Raw genomic sequence first — 20,768 nt, 5'->3', positions numbered from 1 at the left:
TCTGCTTTCCAGCTTTGACAGCACAGGCATCATGCATCAGCAGGATCAAATCTGTGCATGTGCCCTGTGACCATCTTGTAACAGATGTTCTCACAACCACAAGCAGCTCCAGCTCCAAATCACAGCCACAGCACATTGTTCTTCATCAGCCTCTCTGTGCACGCCAAAGCTCTCACTGCTTCTGATCTCGTACTTTATCAGCTGATGGAGCTTGACAAAAGGGATACATGCCACCTCCAATGTGATTTGGTGGTCATACATCACAGTTGGATCTAGTCAGTAACAATCCGCCCTTCCCAAGGCACTGAGAATCTTTTATCAGCTGCCCACTGCCCTTAAGCTGTACATCAAGGAGACAAGAGAACTTAATAAATCTGAGAGCCGTTTTAATGAATCAAAGGGAGAGATGAGAGTGTCTCTAGTTGTGTGGTTTTCAGAACAATTATGACATTGAGTCATGCTACAAATCTGTTGGACCCGCTGATGTGGACTAGTAGAGAAGAAAGCAGTGTGTGAAGCTGCCATTGCCTTGAGTTACTTAATGTGTTGGCTAACAGGGCACAGGCAGTGATACAGGAACACATGAGTAATTTGAGGAAAATATAGGTGATCCACAGAGCAAGGGGAGCAAGTTTAATGTTGGTGTTGGAGTGAAGGAGACAAGGGCACCATTTTTAAAAGGTATTAGGGCAGCCCTCCCTCCTTATTTACAGGGCTTTCAAAAACAGTGTCATTTGATGGAGAAGGGGGGGAGGGAGGGGGATGTCTGATGAGCTGTACAATGGAAGGGCAGGGTATGATGAAGACTGCAGCAGAATCCTCTGCCTCCTTAGAATCATCTCAGCACAAAGACTTTCCCTTTGACCCATGAAGAAGCACTCTGCTCTGCACATGGTGTCCCAGCATAGACCATGATCAAACATCCCCACAAGATGTATATGAGGAGACAGTGAGGCTGTGCCAGGATGCGGGGCGGTGTGACTGTCCCCAGCTTTGGGGAATGCTGTACTGACAGAGCCAGACACCAGAAGCCTGTGTTTGGCTGTGCAGCAGCAAAGCCAAGGAGTTCCAGGATTGGGATACTTGTAACATCTGGCACATTCATCTATCAGACACCAGATGCATGCATTACATGCACACATTCAGCTAGAAAGCCCTGGCTTTACAGACACGTTGTTTAAATATGACTAATGCAGACACTATCTCTCTTCCATGTTGAATGACTGAGACAGAAGTTTTATTTCCCCTTAATTTTTTTATATGGTACATAAAATTGCCCCCTTTTCTTTGTATTCACTACAACTTTGTCACCCTCTAAACACCTGAGAAAGAGAAGCTATCTATTTTGCACTTAAGTTACAAACCCAAGTTAGAAACAAATACAACTTCAGAAAGTACCGGATGATATCTCTTGTCTTTGGGCAGTATCTTCCACAACTTTGCTTCAAGAAACTTCCTTGGCATTCTTTAAGGATATCATTTACCTCAGCTGTGCCTTTGAAGATGAACACATCATTTTGTTACCTACCCTTGATGTTAATTTTTACTGTTTTTAGTGTTCAAATCACAAAATGATGGAGTGTTCCCACACACACACACACACACAGAAAACAACTGATATTTGTAAGTTAGTGGTAATAAAAGGGGCATGGCAAACAAAAGTAGGTTAATACACTAAAATATGCTTATTTTGTATCTTATACAAAATATAATATATATATAATATAATACAATATATTATTTTGTATTATAAAACAGTCTTGTGAATTTTCCTTAATTGGTTTTGGTTATGTCAAGGCTTTTAGTTAATTCTCCATCACTTGCAAGAGCCCTGAGGTAACTCGCTTCCCAGGGAGAAAATTCTGCTTGACTTTGAAAACGCGCTATTGCTGAGCAATGGGACTCACTGAGCAGACTGGTAGTTCTTTTCAGCAGCAGGAGAGATCCAGGAGGTGATTAGCTTTGTTCTCATTTACAAAGCACCAGTGAGAATTTCTAAAGGGTTTCACAAGCCCTGGGGATAAGGCCAAGAACAAAACAGGGCAGTGAAAAGCAAATAGAGCACTTCATCAATAAACTACTTAGAGATGCCACATCAATGGCACATTAGGAAGAAAAGAAGGCACTCTAATACTTCCACACAGCAAAGGGGGCTTACACATTGTTTTTATTCCTACTTGACTTTTTTTTTAACTGCACCGCTATCAAACTACATACTCAGTGGGAACGAAGGTAACAGCAACTCAACATAAGGGTATCAGTCTGATAAGATTTGAAAGGGAGACGTGCACAGCACTGTGCCACTTCTACAGTACCGACCTCTGCTAAGGGGTCCCACCTTCAGGAACTCAGTTCCGAGAGGGACTGGGAAGAGACTATAGCATGGAAAAAATGCTGCCAGGAGCGATATGACCGCTTACCAAAGATGCAGATCTGCTGCTGCCTCTACACACCCTGCCAGCCCATCTCCAACACAAGGCAGCGGGCCCTCCAGAAGGCACAGCCTGTTTGCTGCAATTGAACACTAGCGATTAGTTTATGTTAAAAATCTCACTTCAAAACAGAAAACACTCCACATTTTAGAAAAGCCCACACAAGCTCCGTTTTCTAGGCTGAAAAAAAAAAAAAGAAAAAAGAAAGAAGAAAAAAAGGGACTAGACAAACTCATTTGCAGATTCATGAACTTTCTCTTAAAAAAAAAAAAAAAAGTGAAAAATTGCTTTGACAGAGCTGTGTTTTCAAGTTTAAACCAGCTTCAAATCATCCCACATCGAGCTTGCTCAACAGCAGCTGAAAGACACTAAAGGAAAGAGAGAGGGAGGAAATTTCACAGCAGCTTAATGCTGTCTCAGGCGGGGCTGCTGCAACCCGACATCAACATCCTGCTCGCCTTCACCAGCTCGCGAGTGACTCAAACGGCTCTGGAGTTATACTCCAGTGACAGCAACAAACTGGGAAACAACAGGAGGAGGTACATCAACTGACTTATTCTTTGAGGAGCAAATGGGTGATGAGTAACCATTTTACAGCCATAGAACATTCAGATTTGCAAGAGGATTTATGATGCTTTGAGTTACTGTTTCAAACACAGATGTCCCCTGGGAGTCATATTTTTGACACTGGGTGTTCTGTTGCCTCTACCAAAAGGCAGTGCTGACTAGCAGACTTTACTGGAAACCCACCTGCTTGCTAACAGTGTTTTGGCTTCTTGTCTGCTTCACAGAATCTTTGTCAAAACAGCTATGCGTTCAGAAGATATCCTTACTCAGTGAGAAGGAAGCATCAGCTGCAGCTCCTCCTAAGTCTTTGAAAATAATGTTAAGAGCTCTTCTCTTGCTCATCAAATTGTTCCAAGGAACCAAATGTATCACCACCCTCCCTGCGGAAGGACTTGCCTTTTGATAGGGCAGCCTGATCTAGTGGCGAGTAATCCTGCCCATGGCAAGTGGTGTGGAGCTCAATGATCGTTTAGGTCCCTTCCAATCTAACCCATTCTATGATTCTACGACAGCAATCTTTGTAAAGCTTCCTGGGCACAACGCAGATGTACATAAGCTGTCAGCCTGGTAACTTCTTCCTCCAGGTGCACGCAGCTCCAGCACCTTGCAGAGCCATGTAATTTGGACGTGGCACATACACAACTCCAAACCCAGCAGTTTCTGACAGGATTCTGGAGCACAGAGGCAATTGTATATCACAGAATCCTTAGAGTTGGAAGGGACTGTTAGAGGTCATCTAGTCCAACTCCCCTGCAATGAACAGGGAACCTACAGCTAGATCAGGTGCTCAGAGCACCATCCAACCTGACCTTGAGTGTCTCCAGGGACAGGGCATTCATCACCTCCTCAGGCAACCTGTTCCAGTGCCTTACTACCTTTAGTGTAAAGAACTCTTACCTTGTATTCAGTCTAAATCTCCTCTAGTTTAGTTTGAAACCATTTCCCCTCATCCTATCACCACAGACCTTGCAAAAGAGTTCGTCCTCATTCTTACAGCTCTCTTTTAGATACTGTCAGGTCACTTCACAGCCTTCTCCAGGCTGAACAGCCCCAGCTCTCTCAGCCTGTCCTCACAGGAGAGGTGTTTCATCCCATGGAGCATTTCCATGGCCCTCCTCTGGATGTGCTCCAACAGCTCCACGTCTCTCCTGCACTGAGGTCTCCACATCTGGATGCAGCTCTCCAGTAAAAAATAGAGGGGCAGGATCACCTCCCTCGCCCTGCTGGCCACACTTTGCTTGACTCTCTAGGCTCTAAGGGCACATTGGTGGCTCACAAACAGCTGCCATCCACCAGTACCACCAAGTCCTTTTCAGCAGGGCTGCACTCAATTCTTACACCCCCAGCTTGTGTTGATAGTGGGTGCTGCCTTGCACTTCGCTTTGCTGAACCTCATGAGGTTCACCTGGAGCCTGCCGAGGTCCCTCTGGATGACATCCCATCCCTCTGAAGCGTTATCAGCAAACTCGCTGAAGGTGCACCGACCACACTGGCGGTGTCATTGAAGAAGACGTTAAAAGAGCACCGGTCCCAGTACTGACCCTGACAGCACTCAGGATCCGCACTCAGGAGCACAACTGCATTTTATTACACGTACAGAACGAAGCACAACACGTCTCCCGGCTGCACCAGAGGACACTGCACAGGGGTGAAGCCAGCCGCAACCCCGCCTCGTCCCGCCCTCCCCGCGCGGCACGCCGGGCCGACATGGCCGCTTCCTGCGCCGCCGGGCGCTGCTCCGCACTCTGCTGACAGCCGCCCGACCCGGGGCCGCCCGGCATGGAGGAGAGCTCCAGCTGCGAGAGCCTCGGCGCCGGGCGGGCGGTGGCAGTGCGGCCGCCCAGCGGCGATTCCCTGTCCAGGTAACGGCCGCCGTTGTCCCGCTCTGCGGGCTGGGCCCGGAGCCGCCGCGGGGCGGGGGGAGAGGATCGGGGCGGCGGTCGGTGCCGGTTCTCCCGCCGTGGTGCCCCACTGCTGCTCGGCGGCGGCTGAGCCCCCGTGCTGCGTTAACAGGAGCGAATGTGGGTGATTTCCGAGGGGAAATTACCTCTGTGTCTCCCAGGGTGTCGGAGGGGCGTGGATGTTGTGACTTAGAAGCACATCTCGCTGAGGGTGGAACTCAGGGAGGGACGATGCCCGTTCTGGTTGCCCTCTGTGCCCCAGGCTGAAGGGCCCTTAGGGTCCCTTCAATCCTGCTGGCAGCAGGCACGGCTTGGAGGCCAGGACGTGCAAGGGTAGGGACTGCCCATCCTCCATAGGCTGCCCATCCCTTTGATGCATTCAGTGTAAGCTCTGGAGGCTGCCTGTGGGACCTTCTGAAGTCTTCCCTGCTCCAGGCTGACCAAACCCAGCTCCCCCAACCCATCCTTATGGGGAAAGTGGTCTCTCCTGAGCTCTGTCTAGTTTGTCAGTGCCTCTAGGGAGCTGGAAACTGTATGCAGATCCCAGAAGCGCTCTCATGAGTGTTGGGCTGAGGAAGCAATCCTTTCTCTGTGTTTCCTGGCATTGCCCCTGTTCCTGCAGCCCAGAGTGACATTGGCTTCTGCTCTCAGGACACCCCATGGGACCACACTCTCTTGTGCCACCCAGCGAGACCTCCAGGACCTTCTGACAGTGCTGCCCCAGGCAGGCCATGCCCACTGTGCAGCCAGAGTGCTTCCTTCTCATGTCCTTCATGATCCCTTACCTTCATTTCACCCTGCTTCATCAAACTCTTGTGTTTCTATTTCCTTAGTGTAGTTTACCTGCCATAGGCCTACAGGCCTCTTTTCCTCCCTTCCCCAGTACGCTTTTCTTTCTCCCTCTGCATCAACTTGGACCCATCTGAGCGTCAGTCACTGTATGAGAAACTGGGGCCTGTGGTCATGGAAACACAGCTTGTCTTGGAGGAACTTTACTCAGCAGCATGCCCTGCACAAATGGCATCTCTGGGAGATGGAGACAGTAAATCCATCTCTGCTAATAAGCATGTGCAGGGCTGTCCTCCAAGGCTTGAAAAGGCTTTAACTTGAATAATTTTCTTGGGGTATTAAGAAGCTTATCAAATTACCTTCAGAATTTCAAATCTTGGCTCCAACACCTCAAACTTAAAGAAGAAATCTGGCCAATTTTTTTGCGTTGTCCAAACAAAATACCTTTTTCTCTGTTATTGGAAATTGATAGACGTTTTTCATATGCAGTTATAATTTAAAAAGAAAACAACAACAAAACCCAGCTTGAGTTGGGCAGTTTAGTTGAAATGGTTAAGGTTAGGCTGAAATTATAAGAAAGCAAAATGAGGTTCTTGTAATGGGAAATGCCTGGTGGCCTTCAGAATGCTTTTTTACCAGCTCTCCCTGCAAATTTGATGGCACTCAGACAGAATTTTCCTGTGAATGGGACTGTCAATCCCTTGCTCAATTGTTTAGATTTTAGATCTGCTGTGCAGTCTGATTCTACATGCCAGAACGTTGCCTCTGAAGCAAATACATTGAAACATATTTGTATGGACGTAGTTATTTTCATCCCTCTCTTATTGTGGTCTGTTAGGTAGGACAGCTTTGACGTGTTAACCCATGACTGTGTGAAATGTTTGTACTATGTGGGCTCTTTTGTGTGTTTGTTTTTAAAAGTTTACTTTGGGAGGATATAAGGAGTGCAGCGAACTGAGGGTGCTGTCAGCAGTTTCTGTAATCTGTTTTCTTAAGAAGCAACAACAGCAGAGTAGAAAGGCACTCAGACTCACAGTGAAGCGTTAGTGAATAGTGTTAGAATTGTTATGTGCAAAATTTGTAATACTTGGAAAGGTGCTAGTATTAAATATATCTGCCTGCATGCTCTTTGGATTCTTTCAGCTCCAGCTGACAAGTTAGGTGAGTCTCATATTTCAAGAGATACTGACATTCTGACCCCTCAGTAAGGGGTAGAGCTTACTGTAAGTAAGGTTGCTCACATGAATAAGTGCCATAAAAAGCGTGTATTAGAATGTTTGTTGTTCATTTGTGCAAATGGAATGTGGCAGTTGTGACATTTGACGGTGGAAGTTGCTTTGATATTTCAGTAGAGCTGAGTAACGCTCAGTACTTGTGCTTCTGGAGTAAGATATAGGAATAACCCTACAAATGTTACCTATTTTCTGTTCTACCTATAAAAATATTCCATAAAGTTTGAGGCTTGCAGTACAGTACATTGCAGAACATCCTTGGCTCTGGATGGAAGTACTGAGTTGGTTTCAAGTGAGCAGGTCATAGCTAAGAGCAGAAGTTCCCTTCTCATTGTGCTGACACAGCCATTCTTCTTCTCCATTCCGATCTGCCTCACCTAGTGCTAGCTTTGAGTGGCACAGCACTGGGTTCTGCAGCCCTCTGGTTTCCCAAGAGCAATATTTAGGATGAGCTTTCCCCTTGTTCTGTGGAAGACAGGTGGTCATGAGCCAGCCACTCATGAAAAGGTGCCATGGCATTCAACCAGCAGGGAGGGAGCTTGTGTGTGTGGAGTCAGAGCAGGAGCAGCCACAGGGCAGGAAGGAGAAGGGTAACACGCTGATTCTAAGGGTATCTTTGAGCTGTACTGTGGCTACATCAGAAGAAGACAGAGCAAGCTTTATTCAGTGGTATGGACTTCTTATATCTGTAAAAAGTAGTCTGGGGCTTCTGGGTGAGTGATAAATACCTTTCTGCTGTGCTAAGTAATGCTTTGGAAAGACTCTGTGAAAATGTTTTTTAAAGGTTTTTTTTTTATTTGAAGCTGCCTATGTACCTTTGGAATTCCAAGTAACAGCCAGCAGAATTCTGCCATGAGCATTTTTTCTGTGAAAGGAAAGCCAGATATAGCTATGTGTGACTTTCCCAAAGTGCCTGGCTTGAAAAAGGCGATGTCAAATCGTAGGTGTCTAATTTACATGTCATTAAAGGTGATGAGGCATTTTGGTTTTGTGATTACGCGTCTTAGTCTCTGAATGAACAAATCTCTGTGAGTTTCCATAAAATGTTCTCTGAAAAACATACTAAAGCTCCATCTGAATAACAGTCAGGTAGAAATGCCAGCCATCTTTCTGTTAGGTCCACTGAAGGTGAATTTGTACTGCGTGTGCAGAAGCGTGGAGGTAATTGTACAGGAAGGAAACTGCTACAGGAGACGTTGGTGATTTTTCAGCCTCAGTCTAAAATGACAGACAGAGATAAGGCAGTGGGCAGATGTTTCCTGCCAGCGTGACTGTAGCAGTGTTTGATGTTACCACTTTCTGGATGCCTGTTACCACCTCTCTGCTGGCGGTTATCATCCGCAAAGGTCTGCAGGCACAGTGAATCCTGTGTACTACGCTCCTGCTGAAGCATATGAAAATGATCACGCGCCTTGTCCTTAGTGTTTGCAAGGAGAACTCGGAAAACATAAGCTCTGCGTAAATCAGTGCAGCAAGGTCTGTTGAAGCAATAGCTCCATGAGGTATGAACTCCTCCGTTCATCTCAAATAAGGTCCTGTCAATACCTGCTCTGATTTAAGGCTATGTTGAAGGAATTCTTTCCCCACAGATGAGAGTGATGCTGGAAGGAGTTGGATCTGTAAGCAGTTGGCTTAGGAGGGCTCGCTAGCACCACATTGCTACCAGATGTGTGTGATTTGCTGATGGAGTTGTTTTGTGATGAGTCATTGAAGTTAGTTTGAGAAGGAAGGGTTTTGCCAGTTCTGGCATTCAGTAAAATGCGAGTAGCTGTCTTTTTCTTCCTGGACTTTGAGAGCACTTCTTGCTTTTGATTTCTTCTATGCATGCAGCAAGATTTCTCAAGAGTTGTTGCCGTTGAAGACAAGTATGTTGCTTGCTGAGTGTTGATAATGAACTGATTTTTTTTGTATCTGAGAAAATTAACACTATGCCTAGAACCAATTAGCAGCTCTAGGCAGTCTCGCTGTCATTAATTTTGAGATATGAGTGATAATTCATAACACTTACTTGCAACTAAGGTTCATTCTGAGATAGCTTTTTTTTCCAAGTACCATATATTGTGAAGATAAGGAGTTCTGCCTACATGACTTGCAAAATGAGAAGAGTCTGTTGTTAGAGGATTCAGGCAGAAAATTGATAGAATAAAACTGTAGAGTCTTTTTGGGTGTGAACGTTATTTGCAGTGCACTTGTGAAGAAAAACCCCGACCTTGTAAGAATATGGGAATTGCATTCAGTAGGAGTCCTTGGCATCCACGTTTCAGTTCCTGCTTCTTTTGGCTTGTGAGACCTTCAGCCATGCAGGTTTCCCTTTTGGGCACTCACAGATTCCTTTGTCCAGGTTCTAAATGTTCAATAAAAGTGTGCATGTTCTTTTTTAAATATGATTTCCATTTGAGAATACAAAACACAATTGACATTCACCTGTTTCTTGTATTCTAATTAATTATTGGTTAAAGGCCTTGTGAGAATTTGGGGTGCCACAGCTATAGCTGCTGTACAAATACGGGAAGAGGTGATTTCTGCGTTGGAGAGCCAGGGCTGCTCTATTTTTACCAGTGCCTGGCGGGTAGTTTTACTGAGCTCTTGGACGTGCAGCAGAGTGCTGTGGCTCCTTGCTGAGAGATGGAGCGGAGAGCAAGAAAGCGTAAGAATGAGATGAAAAACTGCTGTGGAGAGATGAGGCCAGATCTGACAGCTGATGAGGAATAGAGCGAGGCTGAGAACATGGCCCTCTGGGGTCCTATCAGGCACTGCCTTTTCTGAAGAGAGATGGTGCTGCTATGTTGACTAATAGTCTGTTTGCTAGACAGTTTTGAGTCTTACACGTAGTTCCTTAACTACAGTCTACTTACAGCAGGAACACAATTACAGAACCTGAATGGTAAGACTTGGGATGACCCAATGATGTCAGTGGTTCAGTTCCTATGTATTATCTGATTGTCCTCCTGCTCTGACTTCCATTATACAGTAATACTGATTTTCAGCTGTTTAGTTATCTATTTATTATATTTTAATGGTTGCTTTTCTTCTCTTCTTTTATTGTTCTGGTCCAGATATAAGAACTACATTGAGAAAGGTCATAACACCTCTTGAATGGCTCAGCAGAATCAATAGCTTGCAGCTTCTTTTTCATTAATGTTTTCCTGATGACCTGCGTTGCTGTTAGTGTTTTTTCAGTGTTGAAGGTATCAGGTGATGTAAAAGAGACCTGATCCATACCCCAAAGAGCTTATGTTACCTGAAAAATTAGTTGGGGGGGGGGGTTGAAAAACAGCAGCATACATTAGAAATGCGTCAGAATCTTTCCAGAGGTTGCCATGATCAGGTGTTATATACAAGGTGTAGTTGTATAAGGGGGCATGAAAAAAAGTCATCTTGTAGTTTGTCCATGGGAAACCCATTCCACTGTAAAGAAGAGGGTGATGGGAAGGTAATGAAGTGCTTTGCTTGTAGAGGTGTTAGGGATAATATCCCAGTGAAGGAAAGGTACAAAAAGGACATTGTCGCAGTAATTACCCCAAGTCTTCTTTTCTAACTGAAAAACATCTGGCTGTTTTATAGCCCCAGTAAGTAGGAGCTAATTGAAGAAAAATTCTGTGAAAGACAACAACAGAAAATCAGTGGAACTTTTCAAGTATTTGTTTTTCCTTTTCCTACCATCTGTAGTTTCCTTTGCCAGACAATGTTCTCACTCAGTAATTTTCCAGTGATTTCAAGGTAATGCTTTTCCTTGCCTCTGTTGCCTTTCTGCTCCATGAATTCTTTTCCATTGCTTTCTAAGCCCTGATGTATTTAATGAAGAAAAACTGTTAGTAGTTTTCTAGTCCATAACCCCTTCAAAATGATGTTCTAGTCATCTTGCTAGCTATGCACAAATGCTCCCACTTGACAGACCGAGCCTTTCTGTAGGCTTCTGGCTGTGGCTCCAGAACCACTAACGTTACATCACCCAATGGTTCAGATTTGATCTGGATCAGGTGTGGTTATGATCATGTTTCTGCTGTCAGAGAGCAGGAGCTTATGGTGTTTTTTTTCTTCTTTATTCTGGGAAGATGGACAACATCTGGTTAGAATAAAACAACAGTTTTATTTGGATTTATTGTGATGTAAAGTACCTATGTCCCAGTACAAAGTGTTACACTCAAAATCTTGTTCATTGGCAAAAGGGTAATGCGTCTTTATATAGCCCAAATTTATTGTTAGTGTAACTGAAATCTTGAAAGTCTAATCAGCCTGGATGCAGTTGATACAGAAAAAGAAAGAATAATCAGTTAAAACTGTCATAGACTCAGGTTTTTAGTTTCAGCCCCTTTCTGGCACTGGACTCCTTGAGTGCCTCTGGGTCCCAGGCTGATGGCATTACTCTGGCCCTGGTGGATCTTACACAGTTGTCAGCATCTGGATTCCTTTGCCGGGAGGAATGAGGTTCATGTTGATGGTTTCTTCTCTCCAAAAATTTAACTGGTAGAATGAATATACATCTTAATGTTTCTTGATATTTTTTTGTTTTTGTTCGTGGTTTTGTTCGTTAGTTTCCCTGGCACAAAAGGCACTAATACTTGAATTATATATATATTTATATTATAAATATATTATTTATATATATATATATTACTGTGACAGTATTCTTTTTGTACATTTCCTTCACTCTCAAGTGAAGCACTTCATTACCTTCCCATCACCCTCTTCTTTACAGTGGAATGGATTTCCTATTGACAATATATAGACATAGTATTTGAACTCCTAAACCACAGCCTCATTCATACCTCTTGCCTTTCTTGAGAAAGAAGAATTCCTGTTGTATTAAGTCCTGTTGATTTTGATTGATACCAGTCTTTCTATAAGAGATAGGACTAAACTCATAAGTTATTTCAGCAAAATCTGCATATGGATGAGCTGAAGCCAGGGAGTGAGTTGACTGTAGGAGCTGTCCCACAGATGTTTGAGACAGTGGGAAGTGACTGAAAACTGTGCTACCAGAGATGTGCTGCTGAAGGATGACCGTCAAAATCAGCAGTTGGTTTAATAAGTAAAAACCGATCAGCATCTCTGGTAAAGAAATCCTTTTAAAGGAATCATCTGCTTCCGTTTTACCCAAGTTGGCTTTTGGAGTAGGCTTCTCTTGAAAATTCAATCTATGTTCTTCATTTTAGTAATGGACATTCACTTCTACACTGAAAATGTTCTGTTGTGTTTTCCACCTTCTGCTTGCATATATCATGAAGAAAAATACAGACCTCCTGGATAAACTTTGTCTCATCTTGCTGCAGACCTCTCTGATGTACATCTGTTCCAGTCTCTGGATTTCTTTTTGTAGACAATGGGAATGAGGTGATTCATCTCAGTTTCTCCCCAGCAACCGTAAGGACAGGCTACAGTAATTCAAATGTGAACACCTACACAGAACTCCCTCCCCATCTTGCGTCAGGGTCAGAAAGTGTACTGAATATGGCTTTTTCTCCACTGTGAAAAAGGAAGGAGCTATTAACTCATGTTGTTCCCCTTTTTCATGTTAGCTAAATCTGTTGGCAACTGAAAAAAGAGAGATTTATAGCTGGGTTTTCTAAGCCACATCTCCACATGTATCAGTTTAGATCTGTCTACTTTGTTCACTATCAGTTTCTGTAACCTTTGGGCAATTTTAACGTGTTTGTCAGAGGAGTAGAACTTATGCCACACTTTGCACTTAAGCAAAGATGAAGATGGCAAGGGTGTTCCACTTCAGTTTTTCCGTTAATGAAAACTTTTTTTTCTTTTTCAACATAAGGAAATAGCTTGATGAGAAAGATGTCGTGAATGTGTGGAAACTTCCCTTGGATCAGTCTTCTTTCAAGTTGGAGAAATATATAGCCTTTTGTCTCTAATTTTTTTTCATTTCCTTCTTTTCCTGTGCTTTCTCTGGTGCCTGCAAAAGGCTGTGTTCTTCTGAAACAAAGCATGTACAGACTTCTCTGCCATGTGACACTCGTTTTCTGGAAACTAGAGTGGGATCTTGTTTAGATTCCCATATCTTCTAGTAGGTACCTAAAACCACCCTACCCTCAGCAGGGTCAGTATGCTTCACAGGTAACCCAGCTGAGCAAAAATAGATGCCCACTCTGACAGAGCTGAATCGTTTTTTAGGTTTCCTTGACTTGATTTCAATTGAATAGTTGGGTACTTAAACACTTAAGCACGCACCAAGAGCTGAACCTGTCCAGACTTGGTTGTTCCTACTCATTTAGTTACTCAGATTTTTGCATACACTGATTTCTACAAGTAGAAGTCTTAGGAAGAAGTGCAGAGCGCTTTGGCTAATGTGGACTGTAACAGGAGTTGATAGCTGCTGAGCTCTTAGGAAGCCAGGCTTTGTATTTGGAGAATAGATGGGATTGAGTTCTTGGGAAGCTTGGACTCAGGTGTCAGTTTGGAATGTGGGGACTCTGAAGGATCTGCGGTGATGCTGGGCTCTGAAAACTGTTACAGAATACAGGTGCTCAACATTTACGAAAACCTCCTGTGTTGCCTTAGGTTGAATTTCTGGAAATAAACCCCTCAAGTTACTGAATACTTCGTAGTATTTTAGCTTTGTGACTCCACTGGGGACCAACTTCATGCAGGGGCTGTGTTGCTGACAGAATGCTGTTGTTCTGAATCCCATTTTTGAGCTGAGTCTGGCAAAGCGTGCTGTTACAAAGTGTCTTTGAAAGCATATCAAGGTGTTATGCCGCCTCAGTTTTGCTAGGTGATGCATGACTCTTCAGATTGGTTGCGTTTCTATGTTCTTTCCTCCTTTTGATTATTTGCAGCATGGGAACAACTCATGTCATTGATGAGTAAAGTGCCGGTATTTTTAATTCCTGTGGGTGTTTGGTTTATTAGGGTGAGGGGGCTGTGTGCTATGTGTTTGAAAAGAAAATCAGAACATTTAACAATACATGTTGCTTTCTTACTAAGGTGCTTTTTAAACAGGGAGTTAAAAAAAAATCCAAAGAAGGAATGAGACAGCACATGATGAACTGCGGGAATGTATTGTTTAAACCATCCATAACAGGCTTTTAGTTTGCAGCTAGAGATGAAGGCACTGACAGAATACAAGTAGTAAAATAAATATGTCTTTTTATCCATATTTCCTTCCTGTCCTAAGGTTAAGTACCTTCTCATATAGGTATTATTTCTATTTCTTGATCAAATTAGTATATTTCTTTAAAAAAAAAAAAAACATTTTAAAACAAGCAAACAAAATATTTGAGGATGTATGTTGTTTTCTGTTCTTCTGTTTCTCTTTACTCTCAAACTCTTACTGCTGTTATTGCATTTAGCTTTATGTCTGAATTTGTGTCAAGAACTTGGTTGTTTTCTACTTGCATGCTTTACTCTGATTTAATATACTTGAAAGGAAGGAGGTGGAAGGTTGTATGGTAAACACCATAAATAGCAGGAGTGGTTTCGAACTGGTTATGATTTCCATAATTACTTTTGTCTGTATTCACACAGAGGAGATATCAGCACCATCCTGCGCTCTTCTGTGTACAAAATATCCTGAGCCCTGGATTGGCTTCTTCCCCTGATAGTCTTGTAGCACCAGGAAATCATAGAACTATAGACTGGTTTGGGTTGGAAGGGATCTTTAAGATCATGTAGTTTCAACCCCCTGCTACAGGCAGGGACACCTCCCTGTAGACCAGGCTGCTCACAGCTCCATCCAGCCTGGCTTTGAATCCTTCTGGGGAGGAGGCATACTCAACCTTGCTGGGCAACCTGCTCCAATGTGTCACCACTCTCACAGCAAAGATTTTTTTCCTAATATCTAGTCTAAATCTACCCTCTTCTGGTTTGAAATATTTTTCCCTCATCCTGTTGCTGTCTACCCTTATAAAAAGTCACTCCTAGCTTTTCTGCAGGCCCCCTGCGGGTACTGGAAGGTCCCTACAAAGTCCCTCTGGAGCCTTCTCTTCTCCAGGCTGAAGAGCCCCAGCTCTCTCAGCCTGTTCTTATAGGGAAGGTGCTCCAGCCTTCTGATGGTCTTTGTGGCCCTCCTCTGGACCCACTCCAACAGCTCCATGTCCTTGTGCTCGGGCCTCCAGAGCTGTATGTAGTGCTCCAGGTGGGGGTCTCATAAGAGCCGAGTAGAGGGGCAGAATCACCTCCCTCGACCTGCTGGATTTGGATTCCTGGGATGCCTTTCTGCTAATCAAGGTCATGCTGCATCAGGAGGACTGTGACTGTGGGGTCCCCTGGTGCAGCTCCATGCCGTTCCCTGTCTTTGTCATAGGGCAGAGCTCAGCTCTGCTCCCTGTAAGGAGCTTCCATGAGGTCTCAGTTCCTCTGTTCTGTGATGAACAAACCATAGGACCTCAGCCTGTTCCCAACCGTCTTGCTCTCTAGGCCCTTACCATCTTTGTAGGCCTTTGGATGCTCTCTCATAGTTTTATGTTCTTCTGGTGTTGTGGTACCCAGATGTGTTGCTGATCTCCCTGAGAGCCTTCTGTCTGTCACTGCGTGGTGCTTCTTCAAAAATCTCAAGCCTGAGTTACTGGAACTTCTCTACCTTGATCGTGTTTTCTTGACCCAGAAATGTTTTCTCCACGGAGTTCTTTACTTGCTGTTCAGTTCTACCCTCCACAGCATCTTGGATTTTAAAACAAAGGCTTTGGCTCCTGAGCAACCTGAGAACCCCAAAAGTAGAGCGGTAGCCTGCTGTGTAGGAAAGCATTGAACCAGTTGGATGGGAGCACTGTTCTTGCAAGCAGAGTCGTGTTGACATTGAGCAGGGTTGCATTTTGAATCCCTCTTCATCCTGTAGTCATAATTCATATTAAATGCAAAAGGTCTGTCCTATGGAGTGGAAACACAGAAGTTTGTGAGCACAGACCCAGGTGTGCACAAGCATATACAGAAAGTGTGTCAGATCTCTCTACCACAAGGAATAGGGCGGAGCCATTGCTGCTGGATTGGCTTCCCACCTTGCCTCACCTAGAGGAGGTGTGCCATCTGTATTGCCCATCCATCACAGCTGTTGCTGTGAATGCCAAAAGTGAAGCAGTAACTAATTTTGGACTCTGTGAAGCTGGTGAAACAGAGGTATGATGTCAGTTCCAGCAAAAGTTTAGTAACTCTTTGAAAACGTTTTTTTTCCCCTTCTGTTTCCTTTCCTGTAGCTGAGTATCACCCCATACCAGCCTGGAGCTTCTTAGAAACCCAACACCCTTTTTGTTCCTGTTGTGCATGCAGATAATTTTGTAGTTATCTTCCACATGCCGATCAGGATATATCAGTTCAGGCCTCTGATTGCTTTTGTTCTTCCTGTTTTTACCTTCTGGGGTGTTTGACTCATGAAAGCATGATACTGTGAGCTGCTTACTGTTATTAATTATGTGTTGCATATTGGTTTGTCTTTGGGTGTTGGCTTTCTATTCCTGGAATCTTGCAAATATTTTAGACAATCAGCCTATTGTTTAGCAAGTGCTCTACACACACTGCAGGCCTTTTGTGAATTTCTGTTAAAAAAATAATAAAAGAATGACTAATGGAGCATGAACAGTGCTTGTGACACTGTAGTCCATTGTGTAACTTCTGAGAGCAGAATTTGCATTCCTAGAAAAAGCTTGTTCACGGTCAAAACATAGGACATTCTCTTTATGGCTCATGGGAAAACATGTACCATATATTCAGCTCAGGATGCTGCGTTGAGGATCAACTTAAAAAAAAAATGTCACTTTCTTTCCTTGGAACATGAAGTCAGACTGAGACCTGGGTTTGCTTGGCAACCTAAGTGAATCTTTTCCATTCAGGCAAGTGGCATGGGGGGCTATTTAAGGTCTGTCACACACATGCACAATGATTTGTTTGCTGAAATGGCTTCTTTTAAAGATATTGTTAAGCTCTGACACAGCCAACCCTTTTGAATGACAAGTGTACATTATTATGTAATCTTCTGCCTCTCCTGAATGCCAGAGGAAGCCTGGCAGTTGGTTCTTTCTTGCAGAAACTTATTTGCTTGTGGCTTTCGTCTGCCTCTGAGATGGTTACAGGTGAAGCAGGGTTGAGGTAGGATATTTAAATGTTTAGAAAGATTGTCAGTTGCATGTAGTTCTTAAGCATAATGACTGTGATGCCTGGAAAAGCCAGTCCTGTGTGTTCTAGGAGAGTAGGGGAGTGCTTCTTGTATGTGCTATGGGTAGTTTATTTTGGTACAGAAGGTACTACGAGCTTCTTCTGATGTTTTGTTTTTCTGTGGACAGTGAAGATTGAATCCCTGCTTACTGGAGATGCTATTCCTTTCTCCATCCATGTAAGCTCTTCAGGAGGATTACCAGTTGTTACAGGCTTGTGCAGTGCTGAGCACAGCAGGCTTCTTGTCCCAGGACAGACAGAGTGTACAGACTCTGGAAGTTTCCAGCTGCAGAGTTTGCTGTGGCTTTGGCAGAACAGATGCCAGCACAAAATGCCCTGTTCCTGCTGGGAGGGCCCAGGTCAGTCAGATGCCACCTGTGCTGAAAGCCCTTCTCTGGGCAAGGGGGAGCAAGGGGTGCGTGAGTACCCATATGATCTGTGTACCAGAGAGGAGCGTGGGGATGCTTTGCATCCCTAGAGCCAGGGAAAGCTGCTGCAAATGGGAGCCCTGATGTGGGCGACAGCTGGATTTCCCAGGCCAGATCGGGCAGTACCAGCTAGGACAAAGTGATATTCATGGGAAACAAACATCGCTTTGTCTCCTATTGCTCTGATGTGACCCAAAAGGTTTTTCAGTATTTCTCTGAAAGAAGCAGGAACGTTGAAAGTATTGAAGAGAGAAAATTGCCAGCTTGAATTTGGGATGTGTGCAGGGAGCACTTGATAACTCTGCGTAATTATGCTTTATATAAAAGTGTCCAAGTACTACAGGTGCTCCTATTTATGGCCTTGCTGTAAATCTGAACCTTTTGGATCCTGTTCTCTTGGCATCCAAAGCTTCCAAATGAAATTGTATTTGCCAGTAGTCAACATTAATTTGCAGTTTCCACTTTGATTAATTTTTAGGAATGTACATAATGGGAAAGTTTTACAAAAACAGGAAGAGAGGAAATGGAAATTTGCACTCTGCAGTGCTTTTCTCATTTATGACCTTTATGGCTCAAACTGTACTGCACAGTGGTGCGTTTTATCACCAATTTTCCATGTCATTTCAGTGACTATTGAAACAAAATATACGGTTTGATAGAGAAGAAATTGTATGAGCAGCTGATGCCAATTAGCATCTGAGTAATTGGCACACCTTTGCAAGCAAAGAGGCAGCTGCTTGTAGCAGCAGAGAAGAAATATTCATAAAGAAGGTGCTAGAGAGATGACTATCATCTGTGACTGCATTTCAGTTGTGTTACTTATAGGATTGGGCCAGGTTAGGATTTTCAGACACTGGTGTAAAAAAAAATAAATAAAAAAATCCTAAAGCCCTATGTATGTGGTGTTAAATGAAAATGCCGTATTTCCCAAATTGTGTTTTCCTTCCATCTCATTGGGTTTTCTGAGAGTTCTGGATGTTAAACTCATGTACAGGTTCTCAGTGGCAGATTTAGGATGGGAACTCCAGGAACCTGTATGCTTCTGATGTCTGAAAACATTACCTGTGGCTAGATTTTTGGGCTGTTGCTACTCAGTCCCTTTTTGTACAGAATTGTTTCTTATCTTTGCAACACTGAATGTTTATGATATTTTGATGTTCCTGCTGAACAGAGAGAGGCAGGCCTCCTAAGATGCTTTCTTGGAAGTAGTGATTCTCGGCAGGTAGAAGGAGGGAAGGTTCATCTGAGTCGTGGTAACACCGTGACTTTGCATAGTGTTTTGTTGTGCCGTTTTAGTTTGTAAATGAAATTAGCGGTCCTGCTTTTCTTCTCAGGTCGCACTACCTGAAGAAGAGGCTGTCCTTGAGCTTGGCTTTGGCTTTTTGCTCTTTGATTCTGGCTGTTCCCTTGCATCTCCGTGCTTGCCTCCTACCTAACCTGAGTGGCCTGGGGCTGGACCCTCACGCTGTCAAATTGCTGTATACATGTTTTTTTCTTCCATGAAATGTTGCTGCTTATCTGCTCTAGGAAAGCAGGAACTGCATATTCACACTTACGTAACAGCAAACAGAATAGCAACAAGTTTTTATTTCTTCACCATGTTATACGCTGTCTTACTTGAATTAAAGGGATCAGAGGGCAGATTGGCTCAGATGGCTCTGGCTGTTTGATGATACTTTTTGAAGTGACCTCAGACTTTACCACCACATTATCCCAAAATATTTCCCTGTGCCTTCATAGTGTAACAGGATAAGTTTGCGTGTCTCATACACTTCTGTTTGTTGTTTCTTTACATCTCTGTTGATGGCTTAAGCAAAGCATGCTGGCATTCCTTCAGTTCTGCTATGGAGGCTATAATACCTTTCAGTTGCCTGAACAAGAATCACCAGAGGGCATCTGTCTGAGTTATGCTTGAAAACCACCTGGTGTGTTGTGGGTTAGTCCTAATAACAACAATGAAGGCTTTATCGAGAGTTGAGTCATTATGCTTCTTTTCCGTTTTAATTCTCATATTAGTTGCATATATGCATTCCATATAGCCAAGGGGTTAATGCTGCGTGCAGACACTGTATGAGACAATTGTGCTGACAGATCTCATTTAGACTCATTTATCATTCAGAGTCTGGCCATAAAAATACATTTAAACAATAATTACTAAGTTGAAAGACATGTATCAGTGCTAATTGCATCCTAAACCTGTTTTCTGCTTCTGCTTGGGGAGCAAAGAAGGAGAAATGGGAATAGCAGCAACAGGGGCAAGATACTTTTCCATGCAGGTGCTTTTCTGTTGTAGGGGTCTGTTGTGACAGCACAGACATCTGGATGGGTGCTGTGGAGCTGCTGGTGCAGCATGGGAAGATAACTGCTCCTGGAGATCCTCATTCTTCAGCTCTGAAGCACCTGCACTCTGTTTCTTTCCGGGAGGGAGAACTTGAAGTATTTTGTGAACTTGAGTAAATGCTGTTTCTTAGAACCTTAGTGAGGTTCAGAGATGATAGTCATTTAGAATGAATCATAGAATGAGTCGTAGAATGACTTGGGTTGAAAAAGACCTCAAAGATATCCAGCTCTAAGCCCCAGCCATGGACTGGTGTCCACCCTGCAGCTGAGGCTGCCTGGGGCCACATCCAGCCAGGCCTTGAGCACCTTCAGGGATGAGGCACCCACACATCTCTGGATAGCCTGTGCCAGGGCCTCACTGCCCGTCAGTTAAGTATTTCCCCCTGACATCTAACCTGAATCTCCCCACTTTTAGTTTAACACCATTCCTCCTTGTCCTGTCACTGAATTGCATTGAACCAGACTTTCAGCTGGCAGTGATGGGCACAGCTCCAGTGATTTTTAACCCTGGGCCTCATGTACCTGTGTCTTCAAATGTTTGTAACTGAGCTCAGCAGTGACATCTGACCATCATACTTGTGCTGTCACACAGTTTGCCCTGTACTGCCTTACTTGTGAAAGCCAGGTGTTTGGGGTATTTCTGAGGGACTTCTCAGCAATTTAGACTAGTATCAGTACTACCCCATTCCACTGCTGAAAACACTGTAGGAGACAGCTCTGGAAGAAGCTAGGTTAATATGGAGAAACTGTAATGGCAGCAGGATTTGCCCTGGATACAGAAGAGCAGGTGGCAAATACAGAGGGAGCTCTGCTCCGTGTATTGCAGCCCCAGCACTCTCTCCTTTCCCCACCATGTAGACACATGAAGCTGCATGGCTTGAATATCTTTCTTATTGCTTTGGCAGCAGGGAAAACTGTGCTTATTAAACCACTGAAACTAAAAAAGCTTCTCGCGTGCCTGCAGGGACATCAGGTTAATCA

At 43.9% G+C, this 20,768-nt stretch overlaps 1 protein-coding gene across 1 annotated transcript in view; it reads left to right on the top strand.

The window, feature by feature from the left end:
* Positions 1–4,712: 4,712 nt before the first annotated feature.
* MTMR2 (myotubularin related protein 2) overlaps positions 4,713–20,768 on the top strand; it is a 57,908-nt gene continuing 41,852 nt past the window's right edge. The window contains exon 1 of the mRNA XM_065729995.1: positions 4,713–4,861. Coding sequence (XP_065586067.1) covers positions 4,779–4,861 — 83 coding nt within the window. The 5' untranslated portion in view covers positions 4,713–4,778. The remainder of the gene's footprint in view (positions 4,862–20,768) is intronic.

Source organism: Cyrtonyx montezumae, unplaced genomic scaffold, assembly GCF_038088225.1.
Source record: "Cyrtonyx montezumae isolate F1298 unplaced genomic scaffold, pur_monq_1.0 scaffold_12, whole genome shotgun sequence".
NCBI classification, from domain to species: domain Eukaryota; kingdom Metazoa; phylum Chordata; class Aves; order Galliformes; family Odontophoridae; genus Cyrtonyx; species Cyrtonyx montezumae.
Note: the sequence above shows the minus strand (reverse complement) of the source record. Positions and strands in the feature narration are given on the sequence as shown.